The 26,949-nt window shown below is 40.0% G+C and overlaps 1 protein-coding gene across 2 annotated transcripts in view; it reads left to right on the forward strand.

Annotated features, from left to right (window-relative positions):
- LOC126248318 (protein inturned) overlaps nucleotides 1–26,949 on the forward strand; it is a 267,846-nt gene that overhangs the window by 220,777 nt on the left and 20,120 nt on the right. For both annotated transcript variants that reach the window (XM_049949205.1, XM_049949204.1), the window contains exons 16-19: nucleotides 14,735–14,874; nucleotides 18,457–18,552; nucleotides 24,252–24,445; nucleotides 25,801–25,886. In XM_049949205.1, coding sequence (XP_049805162.1) covers nucleotides 14,735–14,874; nucleotides 18,457–18,552; nucleotides 24,252–24,445; nucleotides 25,801–25,886 — 516 coding nt within the window. The remainder of the gene's footprint in view (nucleotides 1–14,734; nucleotides 14,875–18,456; nucleotides 18,553–24,251; nucleotides 24,446–25,800; nucleotides 25,887–26,949) is intronic.

A 26,949-nucleotide genomic window follows, 5' to 3' on the forward strand; every position in this document is an offset into this window, starting at 1 on the left:
ATTTCAGGCCCTCTTGTAGGATGTGGTTCAGTTTTCCAATCCGGGGTGGTACTGGGTGATGAAGGGGACACTCCTTTGTAACAGAGAAGCTGGTGGTGGAAGGGAGGATCCACATGGCCCATATTGTGAAGCAGCCATTGAAATTGGGCATTATATATTCATCTGCATGTTGTTCAGATACATATAGAATGGAACAATCCTGTCAGTCTCAACAATTCAACCAGTCTTACCATAACACAGCAGGATTTAAATATGAGGTGTTCTGTATTTCAAATATTTTTTATTGTTGTAGATACAGGCCTTTACATCATACCTCATGTAAGGAACATGCTTCTGGGGATTCCTAGATGAAGGAACAGGCTTTGCTTTTGTGTTGTCAGTTTTAGGTTCAATCTCTCAACAAATACTTTACACAAATATTATGCTGCTAGCAGATCTAACAAATGAACGGAATTTCAGATTCTGTTTTTATTTTCACTGCCTTACCCAGTGTCCAGATCTCTAGTACCCTACCAGTCCTAGTTCATCTTAGACTGTCTCTAATGACCTCACTGCCGATGTAATGTTAAATACTAATCTCCAACTCCTCCTAGTATAGGAACATTTTAAATGTGGCAGAATTTGTAGAATCAGGTGCTGTAGTACTTTGGGATGGATCCAGTCAGGTCTTGGGGGTTAGGCAGTGATGTGTAGACCAGTAGAACAAGCAGATAATCCCGAGTGGTTGGTAATGACAGAGTTCATCCAGTGAGTGGCTGCCAGCATACATTTTACCTAAGGACCACGAAGATAAGGGAAATTAGGGCCTGTACGGAGGCTGTATTTGCAAGTGGAACAGGAAAGGAAATGACTAGTAGTAGTACAAGGAACCCTCTGCCAAGCAGCACATGGTGGCTTGTGGAGTATGTATGTAGATGTAGATGTAGATGTAGAATGGCCTGTGAGAAATGAACTTGAGAAGAGAGTGAATGTTGACACAAAGTATGATAAATCCAACCAGAGTGTAATTCAAATTGAGATAAATAAATGCAAAATATATCTATTTATAAAAAGCAGGCATAAATTTACTTGATGCCTTCCTAAGAGAGAGTCTCCACTCCTTCCAATCTGACTATGTAAGTGTAGACCAGATGTGGTTTAAATTCAAAGAAATAGTACTGACAGAAAGTTTGGTACTGATTGCCCATGGCTCACAAAACAGGTCAGAACACTGCTGCAGAAACAATGCAAAAAGCATGACAAATTTAAAATAACACAAAATCCCCAAGCTTGGCAAAGTTTTACAGCTGCTCAAAATTTTGTGTGATTGTCAATGTGAGATGTTTCCACAATGAAACTGTCTCAAAATCTGGCAGAAAACCCAAACGTATTCTGGTTATTAGTAGGGTACACCAGTGGCACTCTACTACTAAACATGGTTTTACCAAATTCCTTCACCAAAGAAGACGAAGTAATGATTCCAGAATTCAAATCAAGAACAACTGCTAACTTCAGCAACTTAGATTTAGGTTCAGATTGGGTACCAGTTATGTTGCTTTCAGACTGTGCTGATACAATATCTTAATATTTAACAATCGTATACAACTGTTCGCTCATTGATAGATCTGTTCCTAAAGACTGGAAAGTTGCACAGATAACACCAATACTTATGAAGGGAAATACGGATAGTCCACTGAATTACACACCCACTTCACTAACTTCAATTTGCAGTAGGATTTTGGAACATATACTGCATTCGAACGTTATGGATTACCTCAAAGACAACAATTTATTGACAAATAACCATATGGATTCAGAAAATATTGATCTTGTAAAACACAAGCAGCTCTTTATTCTCACAAATTAATGAGTGCTATTGATAGGGGATGTCAAATTAATTCCATATTTTTAGATTTCCAGAAGGCTTTTGTGCCATGCCTCACAAGCTACTTCTCATCAGATTGTGTGCCTACAGAGTATTGTTCCAGTTGTGCAACTGAATTTTTTATTTCCTGTCAGAAAGGTCGTATTTCATAGTAACAGACAGATTGTCACCAAGCAAAACAGAAGTAATATCTTGTATTCTCCAAGGAAGGGTTATAGTCCCTCTGCTGTTCCTAATCTATATAAATGATTTAGGAGACAATCTGAGCAGCACACCCAGATTGTCTGCAAATGATGCTTTCATTTACTGTGACCAGATGATCAAAATCAATATCAAAATGATTATCTGTATGGTGCAAAACATGACATTTGACTGTAAAGAATGAAAAATGTGAAGTCATCCAGATGATTACTGAAAAGAATCCACTAAATTTTGATTACATGATAAATCACATATATCTAATTAGGGATTAGAGTTACAAATAACTTAAATTGTAACACTCACATAGGTAATGTGGAGAAAGCTAACCAAAGACTGTGATTTATTGGCAAAACACCTACAAAATGCAACAGAGCTACTAAAGAGACTGTCTACACTATGCGTGTCAATCCTCTTCTGGAGTACCACTGTGCAGTGTGGGATCTGCATCAGATAGGATTGATGGAGGACATTGAAAAAGTTTAAAGAAGAGCAACTCTTTTTTTTATATATTGTCTTGAAATAGGGGAGAGAGTGCCAGTGGTATGATACGCAAATTGGGATGACTTTTTTTTGTTGCGGCAGTATCTTCTTACGAAGTTTCAGTCACCAACTTTCTCCTCAAATTGTGAAAATTTTTGTTGGTAACCACCTAACTCAGAAGAGTGTTCTTGGAGCCACTCTGTAGCAATTCTGGACGTGTGGAGTGTCACATTGTCCTGCTGGAATTGCCCAAGTCTGTCGGAATGCACAATGGACATGAATGGATGCAGGTGATCAGACAGGATGCTTACGTAGGTATCACCTGTCAGAGCTGTATCTAGATGTATCAGGGGTCCTGTATCACTCCAACTACACATGCCCCATGCTATTACAGAGCCTCCACCAGCTTGTACAGTCACTTGCTGACATGCAGGGTCCATGGATTCATGAGGTAGCCTCCATACATACACATCCATCCACTCAATATGGTTTGAAATGAGACTCGTCCAATCAGGCAACATGTATCCAGTCATCAACAGTCCAATGTCACGGTTGATGGGCCCAGGCGAGGCATAAAGCTTTGTGTTGTGCAGTAACCAAGGGTACACGAGTGAGCCTCTGGCTCCGAAACTATTACAGCGTCATCTATCACAAAGCGAAAAAAGTGGTCCAACTAGATTCATATTTCTTTACATACTACACAAATATGTAATAAAAAAATGGAGGTTCCTTTTAAAAAAAAAAGCGCAGTTGATATCCGTGTGACCTATGGCAGCGCCATCTAGAGGGGCCAACCATAGCGCCAACTGGTTTCCCCCTTCAACCTAGATAAGTTTTGTTCTTTGTAGTTTTTTCGTTTGACACTTATTTCATGAGATATTTGGCCTGGTCACGATCAATGGACCACCCTGTATAGGAGATGCCGACCACAACGCCATATTCTGCCATTTTTACATATCTCTGTATATGAATAAAGAGATGAATGTGTATGTGGTATGTTGAGGGGTTGCAATCTTTTTAAATTCTTATATTCTGACATTTCATTCTCATATCAATTCTTTTATTAATTCTCATATATTATTCATATATTTATTCTCCAGGAAGATTTGGTGCACTGCCTTGCGTGAGACTTGCCATAGGAACATTCGAAACACAGACATTCTGAACACCATGAGCATCACACAAAGGCAGGTTTGCCACAGTGACATTTCTTTGTGTGAATCTCACTCGGGAGAGAAATATCACTAACACTGCTGAAGATTGCATGCCCTGGTAATATTTCATGAGAAACCGTGCATAATGGATCACTTTTCTGAAAACTGGCACTTGCAATCAATTAAAATCAAGATACACGAAAGGAATTTCACCAAGAACAATTTCAAATAATTTTCCCACCTTTTTTTTTAATTCATTCATTTGACATACAGTTAGTAAATGAATAAGGGAAACATTATATCAACATACACTGGAAAATATTCATGTAGTAATCTTCTACAGATATTGGTATATAAGTGAAAAACAAAAATAAAAATAAAAATTCGGTTTCAAGCATGGGGGCACAAAATTAAGAAGCCATAATGCTAACCATTGTGTCACCATTTTGTTTGAGGGTATCATGCTGTGAATGGCACATAACGTCCCTCAAAAACTTTGACCATCATTTTTTCAGAAGATATGTGAGGATGTGTTCACTTATTTTGACCCCTCTTCGCCAAAATTTCAGTGAGTATATATTGCTGGCAAAAATGTTAGTGTAGATGAATGCTTGATGAAGCTTAGGGCAGACTTTCATATGTTCAATATAATCCATCAAAGAGAGCTGGATCTGGCATGAAGGTATATAAATTATTTGGCCTCAGAGTTTTCTACAGAATAAAGTCTTCTTGGTTTACAAGCCATATTACTTTGAATGAAACACTTGAGCTTACAACAGCTGCCTCTGCCATCATCGTCAGTTGTAAAAGCAACTGAATGCTTTAGCTGGCAAGGTGTTCTGCATATATAGGTTACAGCATCTAGAACATTCAAGAGATGGCTGAAGTGAAATGTGTGGAAAAGCTAGTGGCACGACAAACATAAAATGCAATTTGAAAAGATGAGAGTCTTTTCTCATGGATGGTCTTATTGGAGTTCCTTTCTAAAGGAGGTGGCCAAGATTAAAATAAACCACAGCAATTTTAACAGAGACTAGGAGTCCACACATAGTAGGACATTGCCGTGGGCTTCAGATGCGTGGCACACGTAGGGAGGTGGGAGGAACAGTTTAAGACACAGCAGTCCCTCATACCACCTAACGTCATCAGTTCTGTAATGGTGGACTGGGGCTGCTATGAGCTGCCCAACTTGCCTTTCCGCGCAGGTATCACTTCAGCCCTCTCTGCAGTATTACAGACACTGCAATAACACCTAAATAAGCAGAACATCATGCAAGCCTCAGCAGTTAGTGGTTTTTACTCCTGATGGTGGTGGCGGAGACAGCCACCAAAAGCTCAAGTGTTTTATTTGAATAACACAGCTTGTTAACAAAGGAGAGTTTAAGTATGCTCCCCTGACAATCGATACTGTTGTAATCAAGATATAAACTGCAAAGAGGAAGAAAGTGGTGATGGGGCTGTCAAATTTCCAGCAAGTGAAAAGATTGTGCTTGAATTGTACAAGACTCTGTTTAGGGGGTGGAGAACTATACATCGACAACTGGTACAGCAGTCCCAACTTGTTCAGGGAAATAATAAAAGGATTGCTCATGCTGTCAGGGTTGTAAGACCAATAAGGAAAAAATGCCACCTATGTTCAGTGGAACTAACCTGAGGAAGAGGGAACTAACATTCATATCATCAAGCAGTAGTCTTGCAATGAAATGACCTGATAGGAAAACCGTTCACCTCTTGTCAACACTTAATGATAGACCAGAGTATGTGTAGGTACATAAACATGGAAAAATAAAGCTAAGGCCTAACTGATTCATCAATTACAACCAAGCTACGAGTGGGGTTGACATACATGACCAGCATCTGTCCTTGTATCCCTGTATGATGGGATATGTTAACTAAGAAGATACACTGATCAGCCCAAACATTATGACCAGCGACCTACTATCAATATAAATCTGTACAAGCGATAGCAGCATCACCTGGGGAGGAATGGTTGCTAGTCAGACACACATCCAATGCACATAGTCTCTGTGGCCGTGCAGTCCGTGTGTGGAGTGGGCAAGGCGCGCAATCTGTATGAGTTTCCCCGAGGGCAGATAGTGATGGCCGGAGGTTCTGCATGAGCATTTCGGAAACTGCACAACTTGTCGAGTGTTCAAGGAGTGCTGTGCTGAGTGTCTTTCAAACGTGGTGAAACCATGTCCAGATGACATGGGATTGGGCAGCCACCCCTTATTACAGATGTCAGACATTGTAGGCTGGGCAGCCTGGCAAAGCAGGGCAGATGTCAAACTGTGGTGGAACTAATATCAGACTTTAATGCTCAGTATAGTACAGGTCTGTCTGAACACACAGTGCACTGAACACTCATAATGATGTCCTGCCACAGCTGACGACCTTTGCATGTGCCAATATTAACACCATGAGATCAGCAACTACCACTGAAATGGGCATGTAACCATCAGCACTGAACACTGTCGCAGTGGCAGAGCAGTGCATGATCTGATGAATCCCAATACCTTCTTCATCATGCCGATGGGAGGGCACGAATATGTCGTCCTCCTTCAGAACAATTCCTTGACAACTATACTGTGAGACAGAGACTAGCTGGCTGCAGCTCCATTATGCTTTGGGGAATATTCACATAGGGATCCATGGGTCCAGTAGAGCTCTTACAAGGCACCATGATAGCCAAGGAGTATCATACACTGGTTGCATACTGCATACGCGCTTTTATGATGATCATGTTTACCGACAGCAGTGGCATTTTTCAGGAACATGAAGTCTCATGTCACAAGGCCAGGAGTGTGATGGAGTGGTTTGATGAACACAGTGGCAACTTCCAGTTGATGTGCTGGTCCCCAGCTCACCAGATCTGAACCCAATCAAACACACTTGGTATGTGATTGAACTTGGTGTCACAGCTCATCTCCCTCCTCCCTGGGCTTTACGGGAATTAAATGACTTGTGTGTGCTGATGCAGTGCCAACTCCCTCCAGTGACCTACCAAGGTCCTATTATCCATGCCAAAGGTGGAAGTACTGACTATTTGGTAAGTGGTCATACTGTTTTGGCTGATGAGTGTATAGTTCTATCTCCTGAACATAGCAACGCTAAATGCAAGCTTAATTCACTATATATTGAACCCCTCACCCAAGAGTTTGATGTCAACATTGTTCCGGCTCAGTGTGGCAGAGCATCAGGTGAAGAATGTAGCTCTCCATATCTACACTTGTAAGGGACAACCAAGCAAATCAGAAAAATCACTAAGGATTCAAGCCAGAAGGTGGAGACAGTTTGCAGAAAAAATAATGCAGACTCAAAAGGAAAGGGCTCCCTCTAGAAAGTGCAAAGTTTGCTATGATTGAGAACATCGTTGGGAAACCTGTTTTGAATGTAACAGGTGTAAAGTTGACATTTATATGTACAAATGTTTCACAGTATACCATAAACTACTAACCAATGTGTGAATATATATGACATGATATTTTAAGTCCTTAGAACAAGTGTATTTCTCCATGTCTCATAAATGAATAATAATGTGTATATGAAAAACAAAAAATATAGTAAAAATAATCATATTCCTATGACAAACCTGTTCTCAAAATATTGTATGCAAATGTGTTAGTAAAGTGACACACGGCTATTGTGCAAATCATAATTTTTCAGTAATGCTCATAATTATTTTACAGTTTAACCAGATATTCTGTTGGTGAGTCATGAAACATGACAATAATATTAAATAGAAAACAGTTTCAAGGTGCTCTGCAAAATATTATTTATTTGATCGCAAACTGGCTTTTGGCTTCTTAGGCCATCATCAGGTGACAAGTGAATTTTACAAAGAAAATAAGCACTCCATACCAAATTTTTCATTTAGATTTTTATAGCATTTTTTGTGTATTATACAACTGTGGGTGAAATCAGAGGTATTCTCAATGCTGTTCAACGATTTCCTGTTATTATATACTGTAAGTGTCTTCATAATTTTTAATATTTGGTGATGTTCGGTCGCATTTAAGTATGGCATATTGTTCTGATGGTGGAACAGTTATATTATAGATGTTTCATTATTTCTCCCTTTGAACGCTTCCCTGGTATTTCAGAGTGGAAATTTTTATATGTTGCTGAGTGGTTGATATTATAGTCCCCAATTTAGCTCACAAATGTCATTCATTAACACTCTGTTGAATATGCTGAAACACTAAATAAATTATGTGAAGTTTGTAAGAGTTTTGATCTTGTGGATTTTCCAGGACTACAAATAAAACAGCTGTCAGCAGCACAATTTGAATTATGGTACTATAAACTGCCAGTAGGCTAAGCTTAATTTAATTACTTAGCCAGATGGTATTGCAGTCAGCCATAGTAGAAACAACAGTCATAGTTGGATGGAACTATTCTCAGACCCCAAGCAGACAAAGCTCTAACATGAACAATCCAAATAATAGCTGGTGTAGTGCAGAGTCATTGTCAATACTTCAGTCAGCCATGGAAGTGAACACATTCACTTGCAGACAGAAGTGAGACTGGTCCAGCAACCACTTGATCTGAAATTAGCCAACTGGCAGACTCATATTAACTGTTGGCTGGAGGTACTAGGTTATTTCCCACTCACAACTACACCACTGAACATAAGTATAGTGCAGCATATTGATTGAATGGCATTATCCATGGATATGTTCTGGTGGGATTACAAGAGCTGATTTATCCATATTTAACACAGTGATCAGCTACCCTTACATTTCTGTTATTTTAATTAATTAATTAATGTGTGTTTTCTTTTACCCATTGTTTTATAACAACAATAATATAATGATTTTTTATGTGAGGAGTGGGTGGGGACCGGGGGAAGGGGGAGGCAGATGGGATTGTGTGACATAAATTTTAGAATGAAAACTAAAGATCCTAGTGGCACACACACACACACACACACACACACACACACTGCACTTTATAAAATAGAAATAACTTGTAAAATTATCAGAATGAGATTTTCACTCTGCAGCAGAGTGTGCGCTGATATGAAACTTCCTGGCAGATTAAAACTGTGTGCTGGACCGAGTAAAGTTTGGAAGGTAGGAGACGAGGTACTGGCAAAAGTAAAGCTGTGAGGACAGGGCGTGAGTCGTGCTTGGGTAGCTCAGTTGGTAGAGCACTTGCCCGCGAAAGGCAAAGGTCCCGAGTTCGAGTCTTGGTCGGGCACACAGTTTTAATCTGCCAGGAAGTTTCATATCAGCGCACACTCCGCTGCAGAGTGAAAATATCATTCTGGAAACATCCCCCAGGCTGTGGCTAAGCCATGTCTCCACAATATCCTTTCTTTCAGGAGTGCCAGTTCTGCAAGGTTCGCAGGAGAGCTTCTGTAAAGTTTGGAAGGTAGGAGACAAGGTACTGGCAGAAGTAAAGCTGTGAGGACGGGGTGTGACTCGTGATTGGGTAGCTCAGTTGGCAGAGCACTTGCCCGCGAAAGGCAAAGGTCCCGAGTTCGAGTCTCAGTCCGGCACACAGTTTTAATCTGTAAAATTATCAATTGTGCTTACATCCTTGTCTGCCATGATGCAGTGAATTAGTGTCAGTGTCAGGTTGAGTGTTTTCTAGTGGCTAGTAGCTTTCATTTATGATATTAAGAGGTTTGATAGTGTAAATTTGTGTCTAAAAGACAAGAGGTTGCATTCCTTTTTTTATTTTGAATTTTAGTAATGTGATGGATAAGGAGTGTGGATGCAGGAGGAGCTGCCCGCAGTTTGCAAACAGCTTAAGATGATGTTGGGTATGGTCACTGTCTGCAGGCAGAGAAAGTGGCAAATTGTAGGACACCTCAGGTGCCATTTCTTTCACTGATGGGCCCTGCTGCCCAGGCACCTTCCAGAACACCCAATGAGGGTTATCGTGCTCACCTATGGCTGAGTGGCAGGTTGTGAAGCATTCGTGTCATGCGAGGCAGAAGGTTAATGTGGGGACTGGTCATCTGGCTTCTCCAGTTCATCCTGTGTGTGGACAAGTGGCTGCTTCTTCAACAGGGTCCAGGCAGGCAGGCACATGGGGGGGCGGGGGGGGGGGGGGGGGGGAGGGCAGCAGTTAAACACTGGCAAGGGCCAGAAAGAAATCCGATGTGAACTCAGTATGTTTGTCAGGGTGCCTCATCTGAGATGAGAAAGAGATCCTACTTTTGGCTGTTGAGGGTGCAGGTACAGTCATCTTGATGTTGTGACTTGTGTTGGCAAAAATGACTCCTGTTGCTTGGGTTCTGTGTCCATCCTTAGTTCCTACAGGCAGCTGGTGGAATATGTGCAGAATGTTTGCCTTGCTCACAGGGTACAAGTTGAGCTCACCATTTGCATTGTACCAAATGTCAATTAGAGTCCTTTTCTGCAGAGCCAAGTAGAGGGTCTTGATCAGAGGTTTCTGTGATTCTGTAGTGGCCTTGGCTGCAGATTTCTGGACTTGCATTATGGGATGGAGAATTGTAGGTAGGATTCCCCTATATGGGTCAGGGGCCCACTACACTAAAGAAGCAGCTATTTGGGTACCAGAGTACATGTGGAGTGCCACATGGCGGTTTTTTAGGCTAGGCAATAGTTTGAAGTCCTCTGACAAACAGTCACCGTAGAATGAAGTGTGATCATGTACAAGTGGAAACTCTTCAAATGTCAAGATTTTCATAGTAAATTGCCAAAGCATTCATAACAAAGTTCTTGAATTTATCGCCCCTTTAGAAAGCTGTCTCACTCTGATTATTCTCAAAACCACCAGTTGGATGTGATCTGAAGTACGAAACTCCAAATTTCTGAGAGAGAGAGATGGAACATTTATCAAAAAGACAGGTTAAACATCAAACAAAGCGAAGTGTTCATTGCAATTGACAAAAATTAGCGAGGTTGAATTTGTGTATGAGTACTAACTTATTTGGACAAGAGTAACCAGCCTAGGTGAACTCAGATAATTCATCAAATATTTTTACCGTCATCTCAATTCCAATGTAACATTTGTAGAATCATTCAAAGAAAGTCTTCACAAAGCAGGCTAGAAGTACCCTGATTCGTTGGGATCGACTTTAACCTATCAAATATAGACTGAGTCATCAGTGGGTGTAAACGTTGTAAGAAAGTTCTTGTAGAATGTAAATACTTTGGATTAAAGGAGATCACTGTCCAAAAAGGAGATATGTTGAGTTGTTGATTGATAGGGAGGGAGTGGCACCGGAATGGATTAGGATGTTGTGTAAGTTGCGTGGGTGATGGAAACCCACTTTACGAATAGTAGGAATGATCTTCAGTAGGATGTCCCTCATTTCAGGGAAGGATGAAAGATAATCAATGTCCTGGCAAAGGATATGGTTCAGTTGTTCCAGTCCACGGTGATATTGGGTGACAAGTGGGACACTTATTTGTAGCTGTTTCCTGGGGGTACTTCCAAAGCTAGTCCACAAACAGATTTTCCATGCCATATCCACATACACTCCCAGTCCTCCCATCACCCCTCAAGAATCAGCTACAGAGGAGTGCCCCCATGTCACACATTATCACCCTGGACTGGAACAACTGAACCATATCCTTTGCCATGGCATTCATTATCCAGCCCTGAAATAAGGGACATCTCACCCAAGATCCTCCCCCCCCCCTCTCCTAGAATGGTGTTCCATCACCCACCCTCCTTAAACAACATCCTAGTCCATACCTGTGCCACTCTCTTTCAACTCCTTGTTGCTATAGGGATCATATCACTGTGGAAGGCCCAGGTACAAGACCAGCCCAATCCATCCACTTCGCTCTTCCTATTCCAGACCTGTCATAGGCCTATTGTACCCCATCAGAGGCCGGGCAACCTGTGAAAGCAGCCATGTTGTATGCCAACTCCGCCCAGTGGACTGCACTGCCTTCTATGTTGGTATGAATACCAACCAGTTGTCCATCAGGATGCCACTGCCAAACTGCTATCGAGAACAAAGTTCCCCACCCCATGGCAAAACCTGCAGCTGAGCACAACCCAAGCCATCTGAATCTTTCCCTCCACCACCAGCTTCTCTGAATTGCATGGATAGGAGTTATCCTTACAACACATCATCTGCTCCTGTAATCATCCTGTCCTCAATCTCAGGTAACCCTCTGTCCTCACACTCTCCACCCAATAATTTCACCTTACTCTGTCCTGTCACCCCCTCCCAATTCACGTCCTTATGTTACCTTCAGTGTGTGCCATTTCTCCTGCTGCCGCCTACAATTTTGCCAGCCCTTATACCTTCCATTCCTCCTCTTTGATTCCTAGCCAGCAAAGTGGCCATCCCCCTTCCAAGCTGCTAAGAGAGAGAGTGGTTTCTATTTTTTTCTCCCTAGCTCATCAAAGGATAACCCCGAAAAACTAGCAAGTTTTCTTTTGTGTGTACCTATCGACACCTTGATGCTACAACTATGAATTTATATGAAGAGAAGTCTTGTGAAGAAGTTCTGAACACTTTCTCCAAAAGCTGTCTTGAGCAACTAGTCCGACAACTCACATGCAGTGGAAATATTTTAGTCCTTGTAGTTACAAATATTGCTGATCTTATAACACTAGTTGTATATAGAGAAAAGAATTAGTGATCATGTCATCACATCTGTGATGGCTACTTAAGGAGAATGCTAACAATTTTTTTCTGTTCTTTCTGGCATAGCATGAAGGATGTTAGAAGAGTTTCTTATGCCGGAAAGAGCAGAAAAAAAATTGTTAGCATTCTACTTAGAGAATGCGCAGACATCATTTAGTTTTGGACATACAAGAATTATGGGCAAGATTTTTTTAAAAAAAAGGAAAGGAAAAAGAAAGAAAAGCACTGTCCAAACAAGCCTTGAAGGTCAAACTGTGCCGACCGGCTGCCATGTCATCCTCAGCCCTTAGGCGTCACTGGATGCAGATACAGAGAGGCATGTGGTCAACACACCGCTCTCCCAGCCACTGACAGTTTTCGTGACCAGTGCCGCTACTTCACAGTCAAGTAGCTCCTCAGTTGGCCTCACAAGGGCTGAGTCCACCCCGCTTGCCAACAGCACTCAGTTGACCCGGATGGTGACCCATCCAAGTGCTAGCCAAGTGTGACAGTGCTTAACTTTGGTGATCTGACAGGAACCGGTGTTACCACTGCGGCAAGTCATTGGCAGGCAAAGTTTAAACTGATTGTTAAGTTAATCGTGCTCTGGATATGTTTGTACTGGGGAAGTGGATTAAGAACAGAAAAGACCCAATGTCGTTTTAGTATCTGCACAGGCATGACAACTGTACACTGTACACTGTAGGCATGGGTATTTCACGGGCTGACAGTGAGCTGATAACAATATGGGAACACTACACCATGAGAGGAAATGAACTTGCCATGTGAGTCAATCTACAGGAAGTAGAGGCATGACCCTCTGCCCATACTGAGTGACACATGTGCCTTCCATGGCAGGTTTCTGAAATGCTCCACTGCTCTACCCATGCCACCTCATGTGCCTCCATTATGATGTCAGCTGGCTGGATACTAAAGTAGTTTAATTACAAAATTCCGAAAATGCTGAGAAAATGGAGACTTGTATTCACAGTTCAAAAAAGAATACCAAAATGCCAGTAGGCAGAGGTTAGGAGAAATTCATGCATCTGTAAAAAGGTTGATGCACGAAGCATACAATCACCACCAGCATCATGTGTTAGCTACAGATCTTGCCATCAGCTGTAGAAAATTCTGGTCACATGTAAAATCACCAACTGGATCAAAGGCTTCTATTCCGTCACTTTCAGATCAAGCTAGCATGCCAAAAGAAGGCAGCAAAATGAAAGCTGAAGTTTTCAATCTTGCATTTAAAAAATAATTTGTGCAGGAGAATCACATAGACATACCATCATTCAACCACCACACAAACTGCTCATTCAACCACCACACAAACTGCTGTATGGAGAACATAAAATAAAGGCATATGATATCCTGTGAAGCATGGATGAAGGGCAACAATCAGATTCCACATTCATAGATTTTCAGAAAGCATTTGACAGAGTGCACTGTCAATGAAGTTAAAAGCATATGGAATAGGTTCACAGATACATGAGTGGCTTGCAAAAATTTTAATTAATAGAATCCAGTACATTACCTTGGATGACGAGTGTTCATCAGAAACAAAGGTATTGTCAGGAGTTCTGCAGGGAAGAGTAATAAGGTTGCTTTTGTTGTCTAAGTATGTAAACGATCTGCAGCGTTCTGTGACTGTTTGCTGATTACGCTATAATGTACTGGAAAGTCTCATGTTGCCTTTGAGTGGCTATAGGAGGATACGAGATGACTTGGAGAGATTTCTATTTCATGTGGTGAATGGCAGCTTTCTTTAAATGTGGGAAAATGTAAGTCAATGAAGGTGAGTAGGATAAGCAGCCCTGTAGTGCTTGATTACAGTATCAGTAGTGTGCTGCGTGACACAGTGATGGCTTGTAAATATATAGGCATAATGTTGCAAAGTGACATGAAATGTTTGTCTTTGGTTTAGTGGGTTAAGTCTCTATAAAGGAGACTGTGTACACAAGACTTGTGCAACCCATTCTTGAATATTGCTCAGGTGTTTCGTATCCCCACCATGTAGGATTAAAGAAAGAAATTGAAGAAATTCATAGGCTTGCTGTTATATTTTTTCCTTTAGGTTTGATCAGCATGCAGGTATTATGGAAATGTTGTGTGAACTCCAATGGGAATCCCCAGAGGGATAAGATATTCTTTTTACAAAACACAATTGAGAAAGTTTAGAGAACTGGTATTCGCAGAAGACTGCAGAACAACCCTACTGCAAGCAACATACGTATCATATCATTTAAGGACAATGAAGACAAGATAAGAGAAATCAGGGTTCAAATGTAAGTATATAGACATCATTTTTTCCTCACTCCATGTGTGAATGGAACAGCAAAGGGAATGACTAACAGCTGTACAGGGTATGTAGGTGTGGGCATAAAAAGTTACCCATATACCAGCACATTATTATTGTAGAATTTTATTCTTGATGCTAATCAAATAAATTTACATGTGGTGGTTTTTTTTAAGGTTATCTGCAAATTGCCGTCCACAAACTACAACACCGGATGTATTGCTGTCTAATAAAGCCTCTCGAAAAGCAGAGAACTTCCTTGGTTTTGTCAAGCAGCTAGATTCTTTGACACCAACAAAAGCATCATCAGTAACAGGTAAGAATTTCACATGGTGGAGTTATATTTTTTCCCATTAAGTTACCAGCAGTCATGTTCACTTTACACACAACTTTGGTCATATATAGTGACCATTTGTGATGGTTAAGCTGGATTATTTCACTTGCTATCATGTCTCTGATATGTATCCACAGACCTTATTTGCAGGTGGCTTAAGTATATGGCATGTATAAAAGGTGTTTATAAAGTTTCTACAAAGAAAGTATGTAAGAAGAGATTAATATCAAGTTATGTATGTTTATTAGTTCTTCTCAACATAAAGTCTGACCAAGGTTGTGTGTTTATGAGGTGTGTGAGGAAAGTAATGAGACTGATGTTTTATCTACCAAAGTTGTTATTTTTTATTTTATTTTATTTTCAAAAAACAATATTGCTCCCTTCAAAGTAGTACCCTTTGGCACCTATACATGTGTGGAGTCATTGTTCCCATACTTGGCAGCAGGGCTGCAAGGGTTCAACTGGTAGAGCCTGTAACAAGTTAGTCACATTCTTTTGAATGTTCTCCAGAGTCCCAAAATAATGTCCTTTTAAGACAGTTTTCAATTTCAAGAAAAGAAAATAGTCACATGGACTCAGATCAGGTGAATAGGGTGGCTGTGGAACAATAGGAATGCCTCTTGAGGTCAAAATTTCCATGATGTGGATGGCCATGTGACATGAGGCCGTTTCATGATGCAGCATTCACTTGTCTGCATGTCCAGTCTCACTCAGTTCACCCATTTCTGAGCATTTCAAGGCGTCTTTTTAAAACACTCGGTTGACAGTCTGTTCTGGAAGAACAAATTCTTTATGAAAGATACAGCAAATCAGCATTGTTTTTATCTTTGATTTTCTCATTTGATCTTTTTTCGGTCAAGGAGATGTCTTAGTGTGCCATTCCTTGCTTTGCCACTTTGTCTCGAGATCATACTCAAAAATCCATGATTTATCATCTGTGACCACACAACTGAACCATTCGTGGTCATTGGCAATCCTCTCTAGAATATCAACACATCTCTTCGAGTGTTCTGCTCAGTTGTGAGGTTTTTTCAGCACCATTTTGGCATAGACCTTTTGCATGTGCATATCTTTGCACAAAATTTGATGTAAGGTGAAGGTGTTTAAATTTACAAAGTCATCCATCAACCTTATTGTTAAATGTGGGTCTCATCTCACAAGAGCATCCACATGTTTGATGTTTTCATTGGGACATGTGCTCTTGATAAGGAATGTTGCCTCATAGTCCTGTTTCAGCTTTTCAGAGGTCCTGCTCACTGATTCCTCAACTTTAACACAAAACTTGATAGCATAACGTTGCTCTCAAGTCCGCTTTTCCATTATCATAACACACAACAAAAGCACAGTTTCACTGATGAATCTCTCAAAAATTATGTGGTGGCTGTATGAAGCTGAAACTCTGACTGAACATCTGAAAGAGATGAACACACGGTCTACACAAGCAGGCTGGCCATTGTGGCTGAGCGGTTCTAGGCGTTTCAGTCTGGAACCACGCGACTGCTACGGTCGCAGGTTCGAATCCTGCCTCGGGCATGGATGTGTGAGATGTCCTTTGGTTAGTTAGGTTTAAGTAGTTCTAAGTTCTATGGGACTGATGACCTCATAAGTTGAGTCCCATAGTGCTCAGAGCCATTTGAACCATTCTACACAAGTAGAACAACACAGCATTGCCATATTACTCGCAGTGTCCTCAGTCTCATCACTTTTCTCACACACCTCATATTATGTGGTTAAACTACTAATGGATGACACCAAAGATTCCATTTGCTTAAAGGCTGTCTGCTTCTCCCACAGAAATAGCCTGCCATTCCACAGTGTGCTTGTACTTGTATGGGATACACAGTGAAAAACCATTTTCAATTTTTACAATACCCTATATGTTGATGAATTCTTTCTATGCAAAATCAGCAGTTCATCACAAATTTACATTGTCAGTTTTTCTTGTAAATGTAAGTACTAAATCACAGTATTCGTTTCCACATGCCTGAAACATAAGCAATCACCTTAGTTTATTCCACAGAGCTGTCACTGACCTCTAGCGGAAACTACAGGTACAAATACTGCAGACATGATTTCATAGCTTATGAAGTCACTGATATATCCACATCATTTCTAGTTGAGATGTGAACCTTATTAAAATCTGCAGAAATTTCTCCCCAGTGTTATGCATGAGAATGGTGACGGTTTTTGTCTTTCACACTTCCATTGGAGTTCTGTGATAACCATTGCTGTGGGTTAATGATACAGCACAAGTTTTACTAGTTATGATGTTAATAAAGCTGTGACACTAATTTGTCATTAAACAGAGAAACTCGGAACTGTTTTGAAGATATTTTTTAACAATGAGAACTTTTTTTCCTTTGAGATGGAAAGAGAATGTGGTAATCAATTTCTTATAAGAAAGATCATAAAGATTTTAGAGTAGTTAGTAGATGATATCTTGTGCTGCTTGTAGATTTAGATCAGTTGCCCACATCTCATAAATGTTGCCTTCTGCAAGGCAGCACATATGCTATTTTTGCTTCTGGTGATATCTTTGTTTTGAGAACAGCATACTTCATTCTGTTTTCCAGTAATTCCTTAGACAATTCACATACTTGGTCTTATATTGTATAAGCATATATTTTGTGTGGTGGGGGGGTGATGTGGAATACTGTTAAAGATTTCATGAAGTTCAGAATCATTTTGTCAAGTAGAGTTCTGATATATTTACCCTTCTGAATGTTGTAGATAACAAGGGAAATGAGTTTCACATATTCAACTACAATCAAAGCTTGACTTCCTTCCTATTTATCAATGTTCCGTATTTTTATATGCATTGGAGATGAGGTATATGGAACCTTTAACTAGGTATTTGCTCTCATACTTGTTATCTGCTCCTCTCTAGAAGATTTATGTACCAAATGTTGGAGAATGTAACTCACTTCCAGGTGTGACAGAAGTGTGATTGAGGTAACAATAATATTATAAGAAATAAGACACCTAATTTTTTAGAGCTGCTGCTTACAAATAGAAGGAATTTCCACACACAACATTTTTATTGTTGAACGTGTGCTAGATGTTTTATTAAATCATTGTTAGCTTTTTATTAGTATAAAATTATTCACTAATATTTTTTATATATGTAACTGATAGTCTCACTATTAATTAGTACATTGTGATGCAGTGAAATGGAATGATTTGTGAACAGCAGATAATTACAGTACCAACTCTATCTGACTGCAAAGCATATACATGATTTAATATGAATGAAACTTATTACTAAAACTGAAATCTGTTCATTTAATTTAGATGATGTCTATAAGGTTTCATTCTTGATTGTGCACCTTTGCTGTAGGCAGAGAGTGAAAGATTCCAAAATACTATGTACCATTTCCAGCAAACTACTATCAGTTATGAGAGTTTAGACATGTAAGATCACTGCCCCTTACTCTCATAAGCCTGCCACTTCATGGACTATCCATTCCATAAATCTTCCCATTTCACTGCTCCACCCTCCTGTTGTGAAATCAGTTCTTTTGTAAATTGTAACATCATATGCTATTCATTGTCTGTGCCGATTAGGTAACAGTTTTGTATTATCGAAGAAGCAGCCAGAAGTTACATCGATCTTAAAAAGGCGAAGCAGTCCAGACAAAGGTTATGGGTACATGTCTTCAGGTGCGTTTTTGTGAAATAATATGAAATAAAATGAGAAAATATTATAAAGAAACAAATTTAGCCACATGAAGAATATATGCTATTTTATGTATATCATATAATAATATAGAACTTGAAAGCAGCTCTAAAATTAATGACACAGCATAATTGCATATGGTACTAGTTTCAAGTTCTTTGTCATTACACCTCTCAGACTTCATGAGCTTTTTAAGGTACTGTACAGTGGACAAGCTAAAGTACTGTAGTCATGTATGTGTATTGTACCAAATTACTTCGAAATTTTGGCTTGTATAGCATCTTGTAATCAGTCTGTATAGCAGTACAAAGAATATTTGGCTCTGGAAAAGTGAAAATAACATATTGGAAACACCCTATGAGACATGAGAATAGTAGACTACACGAGCAGAGAATACCAGGATCAATTTTAAATTATGGATCTTACAATGAGATGAAGAAATAATGTGTGTATATGTTTCACCCAGAGTACAAATACAGTTATGACTGCACAGCCAGCAGTATGTTCATCTTTCCTTCTAATAGGATGAATAGAGAAATCTGGAAAAAAAATTAAAAATTGATGATTTAAAAAATCCACAGTAAAATGTTGTTACATAGTTCAAGCTACATTACTTTTTTAAAAAAATAATTTCTAATAGACCATCTCTTCAGTCTTCCAAACATGTCTTCAAGGCATTTCTTCCCTGTGTCATCTGACAACTAAATATAGTCATTATACCATATCAGTGAGACCAATTCATTCATAGAAAATTCCGATAGAGTATCTGTTTGAGGTAAGAAATAAATCTCACATAACTTACTGCAGATGCCAGAGTAAATTTTTTACTAGCAGTCATGTTGAAAGAATCAACTCATGAAAGTCAGTCTTTGATATATGATTTTAACACATCTGCATCATGAGGTAGCCATTTATCTTAATATCTTTCCCTCATAGATATATTTTCTTTTTTTCCACATCCCCATAAAATAAAGAAAACAGACATCAAGAGTGTAGTAGCACACGCTCTGTTGTCCACTACATACACCGTATGGTGGCTTTTGGATTATAAATGTAGATGTGTGACACACAAAAGCAGGTTGGGGCTTGTTCACCTGGGACCTTGCATTGCAAAATTCTCCTAATACATGTTGTATTAGAAAAAGTAATAGACATTAGAGGGTGGGGGAACTGAACATAAACAATGAGAGAGCTCCATCTCCACAAGTGGCGTACAGTGTTTTCAAACCAGCCAACATTCATTCACAAAGTCTGTATTCATGAGATTCCTACTTAATGGATAAAATAATGGGGAAAGCTCTCTCTTACAGTGCTGCGACAGACAAATGAGAAAGAAATCATTGTATGAAATACTGTTACAAAATGCACTGCCTGACCAAAAAAAAAAAAAAAATTTGATGCACTCAGAATACGTGGTCAGATCTCAGTATAACTACACACACACAAGAATTGCCAGCAGAATGCACTAGTGTTGCTGATTGTTATGTTGTTACCAGGCCTGGTAGAGTGTTCACTGATTAGCCAGAACATTATGACAACCAACCTACTATTGATATAAACTTGTTCAGGCAATAGCAGCAGCATCTGGCAAGGAATGACTGATAGTCAGACACACACACAGTACATCTAATGTCATTGGTGTCTGTGGGTAGAATGGGGAATGTGCATGATGTTGACCGAGAGCAGATTGTGATGGCCCAGAGGCTTGGCATGAACATTTCAAAAACTGCATGTATTGTCAGGTGTTTGAGGAGCGCTGTGGTGAGTGTGGCAAAACCAAGGTGAAACTATGTCCTGACATCTTGGGTTTGGGCAGCCACCCCTCGGTACAGGTGTCGGATGTCATAGGCTGGGCATACTGGTAAAACATGACAGGCGGTGAACTGTGGTGGAACTAACATCAGATTTCAGCACTGGGCACAGTACAACTGTGTCTGGAAACACAGCGCACTGAACACTCCTAATGATGGAACTTCCCATCCAGTGACCCATGCATGTGCCAATATTAATATCATGACATCAGCGGCTATACTTGAAATGGGCATGAGACCATTGGCACTGGATGTTGGCGCTGTGGCAGAGTGTTGCATGGTCTGATGAATCCAGATACCTTCTTCATCATGCTGATGGGAAGGCACGGATCTGTCATCTTCCAGGGGAACAGCTCCTTGACACCTGTACTGCAGGACAGAGACAAGCTGGTAGTGGCTGCATTATACTCTGGGGAACATTCACATGGCGATCCATGGGTCCAGTGCAGCTCATGCAAGGCACCACGGCCACCAAGGAGTATCATACACTTGTTGCAGACTATGTACACCCTTTCATGATGATCATGTTTACTGACAGCAGTGAGCATTTTTCAGTAACAAAAAGTGCCATGTCGTAAGGCGAGGTGTGTGATGGAGTGGTTCAAGGAAGATAGTGGTGAGTTACAGCTGATGTATTCGGCCCCCAACTCACCAGATCTGAACCCAATTGAACACATCTGGGATTGACTGAACATGGCATCAGAGCTCATCACCCCCATCCCTGGAATTTACTTGAATTAGGTGACTTGTGTGTGCAGATGTGGTGCCAACTCCCTCCAGCGACCTACCAAGCCTCATTGCTTCCCTGCCATAACACATTTACACTGTTATCCATGCCAAAGGAGGACATTCTGGCTGTTATGTAGGTGGTCATAATATCCTGGCTAATCAGTGTATAAGTAATGTGAACAGTGTCAGATGTTGGGTGATCACTTAAAAGGACGTGGAGATGCTGTGTGAGGCAATGTTATCACCACCTGACAGAGTTTGAAAGGAAGCATTGACTGCTGCTGAATGATGTCATAATGTGTTATTGTGGTAATGTACTACTCCATATAACTATTGTTGGTGAGTATGGTGGTGATCTTGGGAAAGGTCCAATTCTTCTAATGTTTTGTAGAGGCACAGCATTTTTACTCCGTGTGTTCTGGTGTGGGGAGCCATCAGATATGACATCAGGTCACATCTGGTAGTGACTGAGGGAAATCTGATGACACAAGGGTACATCATGGATGTCCTGCATTCTCAACTTTTGCCTCTCATGTGACAGTATTGAAGTGCCATTATTCAACAGGACAATGACACATGTCTCTATGAACTGTCTGTATGATGTTGGAATGTTCCTGTGGCCAGCCTGATTCCCACATCTGTCCCTGACAGAACATGTGTGTGATCAGCTTGGATGTCAACTTCGTCCCAGTACCAGTATCCAGGATATCAAGGATCAGTTACAACAGTTGTAGGCCAGATTGTCTCGGGAGAAAATGCAGTGGTTTTATGATGTCCTTCACAACCAGATCAATGCATTTGTCCAAGGCCAAAGGGGGTGCAATTTCATACTGATAAAAGGGCTCACCCTGTCAAGTTCTTTGTAAATTTGATTCAATTTGACACTACTGGCCATTAAAATTGCTACACCATGAAGATGATGTGCTACAGACACGAAATTTAACCGACAGGAAGAAGATGCTGTGATATGCAAATGGATAGCTTTTCAGAGCATTCACACAAGGTTGGCGCCAGTGGGGACACCTACAACATGCTGACATGAGGAAAGTTTCCAGCCGATTTCTCATACACAAGCAGCAGTTGACTGGTGTTGCCTGGTGAAACGTTGTTGTGATGCCTCGTGTAAGGAGGAGAAATGCATACCATCACATTTCCGACTTTGATAAAGGTCGGGTTGTAGCCTATCATGATTTCGGTTTATTGTATCACGACATTGCTACTCACATTGGTTGAGATCCAATGACTGTTGGCAGAATATGGAATCGGTGGGTTCAGGAGGGTAATATGGAACGCCGTGCTGGATCCCAATGGCCTTCTATCACTAGCAGTTGAGATGACAGGCATCTTATCCTCATGGCTGCAACGGATCGTGCAGCCACGTCTCGATCCCTAAGTCAACAGATGGGGACGTTTTGCAACACAACAACCATCTGCACGAACAGTTCGATGACGTTTGCAACAGCATGGACTATCAGCTCGGAGACCATGGCTGCGGTTACCCTTGATGCTGCATCACAGATAGGAGCGCCTGCCATGGTGTACTCAACGATGAACCTGGGTGCACTAATGGCAAAACATCATTTTTTCGGTTGAATTCAGGTTCTGTTTACAGCATCATGATGGTTGCATCCTTGCTTGGTGACATTGTGGTGAATGCACATTGGAAGTGTGTATTCGTCATCGCCATACTGGCGTATCACCCGGCATGATGGTATGGGGCGCCATTGGTTACACGTCTCGGTCACCTCTTGTTCACATTGACAGCACTTTGAACAGTGGACATTACGTTTCAGATGTGTTACGACCCATAGCACTACCCTTCATTCAATCTCTGCGAAACCCTTCTGTTGCAGGTCCTGTACAGGCCTTTCTGGATACAGAAAATGTTCAACTGCTGCCCTGGCCAGCACATTCTCCAGATCTCTCACCAATTGAAAATGTCTAGTCAATGGTGGCCGAGCAACTGGCTCATCACAATACGCCAGTCACTACTCTTGATGAACTGTGGTATCGTGTTGAAGCTGCATGGGCAGCTGTACCTGTACACGCCATCCAAGCTCTGTTTGACTCAATGCCCAGGCGTATCAAGGCCATTATTGTGGTCAGAGGTGGTTGTTCTGGGTACTGATTTCTCAGGATCTATGCACCCAAATTGCGTGAAAATGTAATCACATGTCACTTCCAGTAGAATATATGTGTCCAATGAATACCCGTTTATCATCTGCATTTCTTCTGGGTGTAGCAATTTTAATGGCCAGTAGTGTAAAATCACTGTAATAACGTAGCATACCCTCTCAACCCTTTAAGTTTCATTTCCTTTCCTCCTCTGCTTCTGGATGCTCTGCTTTTTATGTCAGGCAATGTGTGTACCACATTTATCACAGCATTTGAATGTATTTTTTTACTCATCATATAAAAGTCCATACTAGTCTTGTATTTGGGAGGACCTGCATCTATATCTCCATCCAGCCATCCAGATGTTAAGTTTACTGTGGTTTCCATAAACCATTTAATGTAAATATCAGGATCACTCCTTAAAAAAAGATTTTACTAATACACACCACAGTATTGTCCAATCTGTGCATATGCTCTGGATGTAATGATCTCATAGAAAAGGAATGTTAAACCTCAGATTTCCTGTCCCACCTCCATAGCGACATATATGATATGATTGTCTTACGGAATTTAGGACACAAAGTTCCAAGTCATTAAACACATATAACACTCTGTGATCTCATGATTTATTGTTGATTAAAATGTATTTACGGAATTTGATGCATTACTAAGTCATAGTGTTTTATCTGCCACAATTAGAGCCACAAATTTCAGTAATTATCTTAAAATGAGATACAAACTAAGTTCTACATTACTATCAGACATGTATTGTTTAGGAGACATAATAATGTAATAGATATTGCTCAGTAGCCCTCTGTACAGTGTCTAATAATTTAATTATGCATGCTGCTTGAATTTTTATGATGATTTAATTTATAATGTCATGTTTCACATAAAATTTCTGGAAATCAGAATGACTCGAGCAAAAATGAAAGTTGTATGCACTAGCCTCTCTCTCTCTCTCTCTCTCTCTCTCTCTCTCTCTCTCTCTCTCTCTCTCTCTCTGTCAAATGTTATGTCTTGTGTAGGTGTGTCACTACAAGGCTCTACATCAGAAGACTCAGCTAGTCAGGCAACAAGTGTCATGAGTGAAATGAGTGATGAGTCAGCTCCCATTTTGGGTCGGAGAGCTGAAAGAGAACGTATAACAAGACATGGCAGTGTAGACAGATTTTCTGAATCACCTTCAGAACAATCAGAAGAGTCAGAATCTGACTGGGAGGTAATTGCTTATCTGTGATACATGATTTATGTATAATAGAGTAAATAATGCAGCAATCTCTTTCATATCTTTTTGTTAGAACATTACAAACTGTTTTGACCTACGCTTTTTGCTTGCATGTATATTTATGTTATTGGTGTGTATATTTATCATTAGTGTGCTACGGTGCTTGAAAATTCCAAGAAGAAGAAAAAGCTGTCACTCATTGCTATATTACAGCAACTTACATTTATAAAATTACTCATACATTTGACTGACAATGAATCTGCCCGGCTCTTCTTTTAGGAGTAACGGTGCTATTAGTGACCACATTTCAAGGTAGTTGTTGCCCCAAAAAGGGTTGCAGCTTCTAGAAGTTTAGAAATGAACCTTCCATGCAGCCTTTGAGATAGTTAGTTGAGGGTAGGACCATTCTGTTTTCCAAATCAGTCCAACAATGTGTTTATAAATCTGGTCTCAAAGATGAAGAAGTTATTAATGAGGATGGAACTGGGTAATGTAACAATATACAAGGGTAATGGAATACTTTTAGGTGTGCATTAGCAGAGGTTAGGTGACTGAATCATAGAACACAGCATTCTGGACTGTAAATTCCTTCTTCTTCAGTGAGACAAGAGAAAAATCTCTATTTATACTATTAACTGCCTCTCTGTCATTAACGTAAGCAGTATTGCAATCCACTGAAGAGGTATGGATTTGTTAGATGTAGATATTAATTGTGTAGTGTGACTGAGATGAGTCTCTCTCAACTCGTACAGCCACTGGTTATCTGACCTGTAGAAACTGTTGCTTTGAGTGTACCAACAATTTAAGTAGAAAGAAAGTTTTCTCTCTCTCTCTCTCTCTCTCTCTCTCTCTCTCTCTCTTTTTTTAATTAAGGGGGGAGAGGCAGTATGAAAACTGCAGTGGCCCTTGAATGGAAAAATTATTGTCAGAGGGTGTAAGATATTAATGGAGAGAGGCAGTGATTAAATTAAATGATTGGTGACAGCTTCAGATAGTTTTGAACTATCCTCTCAGAGTTGAATGTAAGTTCCAAAGGCTTGCAGCATAATAGCACCATAAAATCTGAAGTTCAGTGCTCACATTGTAGGAAGAGGATAAGCATAGGAATGAGGAAATATGATAGCATTGATTGTAAAGACGGTGAATTTTGATATGATTTCTTTCCAGAAGTTAGGTCATGTCCAGTGCAAGAACCATTTTCTCAAACAGTCATTGCTTCTATCACATGAGCTCATGTTACTTATTTATGGCTTGTAACACTGCATATGCTGCAGCTATTATAGGGGTTTCCATTAATTTTTTACCTTTGAGCGAGAAGAGTTATTGTTCTGAAATAGATCTCTTTTCAGGAACATATCACTGAGGGCAGTCCTTATGATCCAACATCATTTGGAAAGCCTGTAGCATTGGACATGGATGATATCATACCATCAAAGTAAGTTGGAATTCAGTTGTTCTTTACAACATGTGAATAATTAGTATTCTTATTTCATAATCTATCAAATTTCATTACAAAAATACATCATCCCATTTAAAAGAAACTATAGTTGCTGATTCATATATGAGTAAATAAAACAGTATCCATGCATATTATAAAAGAGAAAGTATGTATGTTTGTTTGCTCCAAATCTCCTAAACCACCTGATCAGTTTCAACCAAACTTGGTACACATACCACTTACTACCTGGAAAGAACAACAGTGGGGATAAGAACCATCTATCTCTTGAAGAGGTAGGGGTCATATAAGGGAAGCATAGTTTATCAACACACTTAACCAGACTATATTAGCGACTTGAAAGCAACTTAACACATGATGTAAAACCTTTACAAGACTTTTCTCAATCACTTCTCCCCCCTCCACCACAAAATGATGAAAGGAAAAAAATTATCACTTACTACATTTTCACTGTTCATGCAGTAAAGCTGCCATATCAGTCATGACCTATTAATTATAACTTCTTTACTAATAATTGTATTCACAAAACATTTTGCGGAAAGTATTCATACGTACCACTGAGTATACTTGAGAAAATTATCACTGAATGACACATAGTTCAGGAGATATGATGTCATAAACACTCAGGTGCATGAAAAACTATTGAATTATGCATGATGTTTTAATTTATTACTTATTTACTACCAACCCTATCTGCAACACATTTTGCTGATAGATCCACACACACCACTGTATGTACCTGTAAAATTATTTCATTGTACGAGACATAGTTTAGGAGATATGATGTCATGAACATTGAACTACGTGAAAACAAAGCTGCAGGGTGAAATGCAAAATTATTTCATTGTATGAGACATAGTTCTGGAGATATAATGTCATGAACATTGAACTGCATGAAACTGAAACTGCAGGACAAAATTTGCTAGAGATACAGGTGAAATATGTTTACAAATATGTGTGAAATTTGTTAAATATATGTGACATGGGCATGTGCTGGCAAAGTTGTGGGTATACTGTCACTTGAGGAAAACCTTTTTCTGCC

This window comes from Schistocerca nitens, chromosome 3, assembly GCF_023898315.1.
Source record: "Schistocerca nitens isolate TAMUIC-IGC-003100 chromosome 3, iqSchNite1.1, whole genome shotgun sequence".
Lineage (NCBI taxonomy): Eukaryota > Metazoa > Arthropoda > Insecta > Orthoptera > Acrididae > Schistocerca > Schistocerca nitens.